We start from the raw sequence: 5736 nt of genomic DNA on the forward strand, positions 1-5736 counted from the left end.
CTGAAAGGGACAGGCTGTAGCCAATTGCCTTGGGGAGGCTATTTCATAAGGGGTGTGACCACAGAGAGAGCCAGGACTGTCCCCAATGGAGGGATTGTTGGGCTGCTCTAACCACATGGGCATGCACGCATGCGCACGCGCACGCGCACGCACACACCCCTATAAGAAAAGATGTGAGCTTCCTCAAACCCCAGCCAGCCTGTGACTCCCCTTGATGTCACTGTCCAAATAAGGAGCTCCCTCTGCTGGCTGGGCTTCCTCAAACCCCAGCTTCCCACCCTCAGCTTAAACACGAGTCAGTAAATTTTCCCAGGTTTCGGTGGTAAAATTAGGTGCCTCGGCTTATACACAGGTCGGCTTATATACAAGTATATATGGTGGATAAGAAACTATTGCATAAGAAACTATTGGATTGTTCTACTTGGATCCTTCTCCTTCCCTACAGCCACAGAAGTCTTCTCAAGAATCTGGAATTTAGCATCATCTCCTGAAGTGTGTTCCAAGACTGCAGCTTTGCACATACACCCCATCATTCCAGTAGCCTTTCCCCTGGTGGAGCTACATCCTGATACAGGCTTGCTGCAGCAAGGGTGATAGAATGGCATGGAGGCTGCTGGATAAAGTCCTAGAAGGGCCAGTTACAGTATTGGACAAATAGTATTGAGCTGATGTTGTCAAGGGGCATACACTGCCTCTGTGGAACATGTCTTCCTCCTCTAAGCTCTTCTGGACTCTTCTCACAACCAAAGCCAGTCTACAAGTAAAGGTACTTGTGCACATGACACTTTTAGAGAGACTCTTTTGACAGATGTTTGGTGCCAGCTGGGTACACAGAGCCCACGCATCATATTTCAGTTGAATTTTGCAGAACCAGAGAAGTTGTACAGCTGGTAGAGTCTGCCTCCCTGAACACTCTTTGCTCTTCAGGACCACTCCACATGCTTCTGGTCCCAAAGGAAGTGCTACTGTAAAAAAATTTTTTTTACCAGTTTACCTTGCTAAGTAGAGTGGTGATCATGTTACCCTGTTTCAGCAAGCAAAGAAAACTTCTGGCACGTGAAAGTCAATCTGTGTATCTGGCGAACTGTTGGCTTTTGCGCCCCATGCTTTTTTTTAATACATACCAGCTGGAAAATATTTCATACAACTAACTTTTATAGCAGGCATTAACCCTCAAAAGCTTGAGATGTGATGTTAGACTCCTCTACATTCTGAAAGCTGTGTATTTGCTCTGACTTATGATATTCAGTGCAGCATCAGTTAGCCTGGTTGAGGAAAAATTAAGTCTACGCACAGCATGTCCATGAGTGGAAGAGCAGACACTGATCAGGAATGGGAGGTGTGCTCCTTTGGCACATTGCTTCACAGAATGGACTGGCTTGTTACTATCAGCCCCTACTTGACAAAAGTCAGCAAAAATGCAGGTTTCATGTAAGTGGAGGAAAAACACAGGGACTCTTGTTAACAAAATTTCCATAATCTTCAACCCAGAGGGCTTCTGCCAAATATTCTGCGTGCATAGCATTCAACGCCTTTCTCCTATAAGGCCCCAATCCAAGGCGGGCTAGATGTTTGGAAGAAGTGTTGTGTGGACAAGAACATTGAGTCATATAGGCGTCTGAGTCGCTGGTACTCACTCTGTAGAGGTGGAGAACCATATTTACTGTCATCCCTGGCCTGAGACTTTCAGCTCACCTGTTCCTCTGGTCGCAGCTGTTGTAAGCAACCGTGATCTCCACCAGTCACAGTGGAGAAGAGTGCTTCGAAGTGATGCATGTGTCTTCTCAACCACTGAGTGAATATCAGTGCTTTAGATCCTGTCTTTAGTACAGTCCAGCCCTCACCTCACCACTTCAGCAACTAGGCCTTTTGGAAAGTACACTTAGGCAATGGCGAAGGGTGGAACTACAACTCTAATTAACTAACAATGTAGACTTTAAATCCAGTTGCACTTCTTAGAGATTTCAGAGTTCTAACATAAGAGAGTCTGGTGCTTCCAGAAAAAAATTAGGAGGGTGATGATGCATAACACAGATCTAACTCAGAGCTGTTTCAGTGTTATCATGTGTTATTTGGGTACAAATGCCAAACCAATCAGTACTTCAGCATTGTGAAAGATCCCAACTACATTTTTCATGAATGAAAGAGGTGGAATAATTTCCACCAGTTCTCTCTTCCTATTGGACATCTGATTTCCCCCCTCTTCCTGAGAGTCTACTCTCCCCAGTGTTTTGGAAAACTCAGTGGAGTTGCGGGGGGGTGGGGGGGGGGACTTTCTGCTCCATCGGCAGAGGTGTCTTGCCTGAGAAGAACATTTAATCTGGACCCAATCCTGAATGTGAGTTTTTGAATTCAGGCTACACGTTAACAAAAAACAAAAGTATAAGAAGGGGTTTTGTGGAGAAGGAAATGCCTCAGGACACGATGCTAAATCTTATTTAAGCCTGAATTCAGTACTGGATGTGGAGCAGGTTCAAAGAATACTGGTGTCAAGGTCCATCTAGCCTTTCAGGCAATAAATGAATCAATTACATTCCACAATGTGACATATCAGTTGATCGGTCCTCATTAAAGGTACAGTGGCTTGCAATTTTGGTTTGGATTTTGCTTCTGCTCCAGTACAAATGTAAAGAACTCCTTTATCCTGGCTACCCAGGATTTACCCACCAAGGAACCCACTGTTTGTCACTACACCTAATCCAGACACAAGCTCCCTGACGCCTCACGTTTCACAGCTGTGTGCCTGAGCATGTTTTTGTTGATTCCTGTCCCCAGGAGTTCTACACAGTGGGAGCAGAATGGAGGGACAAGGAAGGAGATGGAAGACTGAGCAAGTAATGTGATCTTAACCAGCAAAATCCATCAGCCACACAGTGGAGAGTTTTTTGTACAAAGGACAGAACAGCAGCAGCTCATAAGCAGCAGAAGGAAGGGAAAGCAGTCTTGAGAGCTCAAGGCTGCTATTGAAACTGAAGCAGGGGAAGAGAGAGAGTGGAGATTCACATGAAATACTGAATAGTACAGAGCTTCCTTTCTAGTCCAATTTATTTAGGGCCATTTCCCATTTTGGCATTCCTTACTGTGGAATTTAGCTATGCATACTGTAGTGCTGGTTGCACCTTACCCCTAGCATACTGGCACTGCATAACCCACATAGGCAGCCAAAAGGACTTCAGTTAGAACAAATATGAATTTAAAATGGCAATTTCAAATGTTGATTTGGTTGCATATCCAGAAACTGATAATCTTGTGCAACAAAATCAAATTGGAGTCCAAATATCAACTACTATTTGAGCATAAGAATTTGACCTTCAAACCTAGCCTTGCATCTAATGGTTTTTCCAGCTTTGGTGTGTATGAACTGCACACAAAAAAAGTAATGAACTAATGCAAAACACCTGAGTTATCACACTTCTGAGATGGTACTGTTTCAGTTCCGCTATGTCAGGGGTAGGGAACCTGCGGCTCAAGCATGCGGCTCTTCTGCCCTTGCACTGCGGCTCCACAAGCCGAGCCGCTGGCCCCATCCTTGCCTGCCCTGCAGGCAGTAGGGCGGACGCACCAACTGCCCGCAGTCAGCTGGGCCGCGCCGCGGGCTTCCCCTCTCGCCCGCCCCGTTGGAGCGGGGTGGGCGCTTTCTCGGCGGCCGGTGAGGCCGAGCCACCGGCTTCATCCTTCCCCGCCCTGCAGGCAGCAGGGCGGATGCACCAATGGCCCGCGGCCGACTGGGCCGCGCCGCGGGCTTCCCCTCTGGCTGGCCCGTTAGAGCAGGGCAGGTGCTTTCTCGGCGGCCGGCAAGGCCAAGGCGCTGGCCCCATCCTTGCCCACCCTGCAAGCAGCAGGGCGGACGCATCCATGCGCTTCTCAGAATGAGCGAAGTAAAAGGTAAAAAAACCCCACCCAATATATATAGTGTTATCTTTATTTTAAATGTCAAAAATTATTTGCAGCTCCAAGTGTTTTCTTTTCCCGTGGAAAACGGGTCCAAATGGCTCTTTGCGTGTTAAAGGTTCCCTACCCCTGCGCTATGTGATGATATTCTCTCTCAGTGCCTTTGTTAAGTATGTATATAGTTTGTCAACGTGTCTTTGCCTTTACTACCCTACAGCTACCCATCATTTACTCAAAGCACTTCTGTCAACCACTATTTTCTGCCATGTATATTAAAATGTATTTTCAGATTCATGATTGTATAGAAAGTCATTTGGTCTGCATATAAAAAATAGCATGAGCAGTGGTAAAGAAAGGAACATTCAACCCACAATGTTTGACAGACTGTTCAAAACCCCTGTCCTGGGTTTCCAAGCACAGGAAGGCATAGGAGTTTCCGTTTATGTTCAATCCATGCCTATTTCAAAGGTGAAGGGTTTTCTCAAAATTCATCAGACCACACAGGGATTTTGTCTAACAGGAAGTTGATAACCTGTCTTCTCCTGTATCTTTCCCAAACCAACATGAAAGTTCTTGGGGGAGGTCCCCCCCTCATCCTCTTCTATTGTGTTAAACACTGCAATGGAGACACACCCAACAAATTAGAATAAAAGAGTTTAATCAAAAGCCGGGCCAGACAGTGAAGAAGTTAGTCTCTTGAAGAATCACATAGGATAAAAATTCCTGCGAATGAGAAGTTCACAGGTAGGAGAAAGGAATTAGGACTGTCACAGGACCATCACTTAATATGTTCCACTACAATGAGAACAGATGCTACTAATAGACAAAATGGAGAATGTAAAACAAGAAAAGAAGTAATGTAAACAAGGAGGTTATCAGGTACCAAAGCTGGGAATCCTGACTCTGTAATTGAGCAGTGTGTTCCCAACACTGATTCAGTAAAAGTGTAGGACTCTGGGACTGTGGTTCAAAAGGTGTCATTTCTCACGGACAGGATGGCTGATGGGACTACAACTCCCAGACTCCTCCTTTCTTAGGCAGTAATACTGCTTAAAGCTCTGGTATCCTTAAAGGACTGTCCTATTCCTTGCCTGAGCCAATTCTCCAGTAGAGATCCTTGCATGGGTCCTATTGCTTGCCTGAGCTAATTCTCAAGTAAGCCAGCAGTGAACCTGGCACCAGCTGCCAAAACTGAACAAGCTACCCTGCCCCAGACTGTTTGTGGGGGAGGGGAAAGGCCTCATCACACCAAGCATTGGGCTAGGGAGAAAGAGGGATTTGGAGTGGGGCAGAAAGAAAATGAGTGTGGGAGAGAGGCAGAAAGAGAGAATGAAAGCTGGGGGAGGGTGGCAGAAACATAGAGAGTTGGGGCAAAAAGAGAGAGCTGGGCTGGCGGGGCAATAATAGAGAAGATTGAGAGAAGACGTAGCAGGATGGAGAGATATGCAGAGAAGGGGGAGAACAAAAAAGGTGGGGGGTAATGTCCCCTCAAGTCCCCACTTTCAGGTTCCCACTTGTTAGATTCCGTTGTATTTTTTCACACAACAGGCTCCTCATCTTTATAGGCACCCTGCTGGCTCCCCCCTCCCCTCTGCAAAGCTGGGAGCAACTTTACAAATCGGGGGGGGGGGGGGTTGGCTATGAAGATGGGGAGAACACCCTGCTACCCCCTTTGGCAAAGCTGGGATGTTCGGAGGATGCAATTTCCTATAGATATGACCTGCCCACAACTCTTACCCTGGATTAGATTTTTAGAGCCTGTTATATTTTTTTCACACAATTAGCTTTATTGCTAGTCTATCATAATTTTTAGTATCCACACAACTTCAACAGCAGTCATGAAAA

General features: G+C 46.2%; 1 protein-coding gene across 3 annotated transcripts in view; it reads left to right on the forward strand.

Annotated features, from left to right (window-relative positions):
- ADGRE5 (adhesion G protein-coupled receptor E5) overlaps positions 1-3443 on the forward strand; it is a 73804-nt gene extending 70361 nt beyond the window's left edge. For 2 of the 3 annotated variants that reach the window (XM_048491285.1, XM_048491286.1), the window contains one exon: positions 2776-3443. In XM_048491285.1, coding sequence (XP_048347242.1) covers positions 2776-2838 — 63 coding nt within the window. In that variant the 3' untranslated portion in view covers positions 2839-3443. Of the gene's footprint in view, positions 1-445; positions 761-2775 lie in introns of all 3 variants that reach the window. The other variant, XR_007244053.1, reaches the window with a different exon arrangement.
- Positions 3444-5736: the final 2293 nt, after the last annotated feature.

This window comes from Sphaerodactylus townsendi, linkage group LG03 (genome assembly GCF_021028975.2).
Source record: "Sphaerodactylus townsendi isolate TG3544 linkage group LG03, MPM_Stown_v2.3, whole genome shotgun sequence".
Taxonomy (NCBI): domain Eukaryota; kingdom Metazoa; phylum Chordata; class Lepidosauria; order Squamata; family Sphaerodactylidae; genus Sphaerodactylus; species Sphaerodactylus townsendi.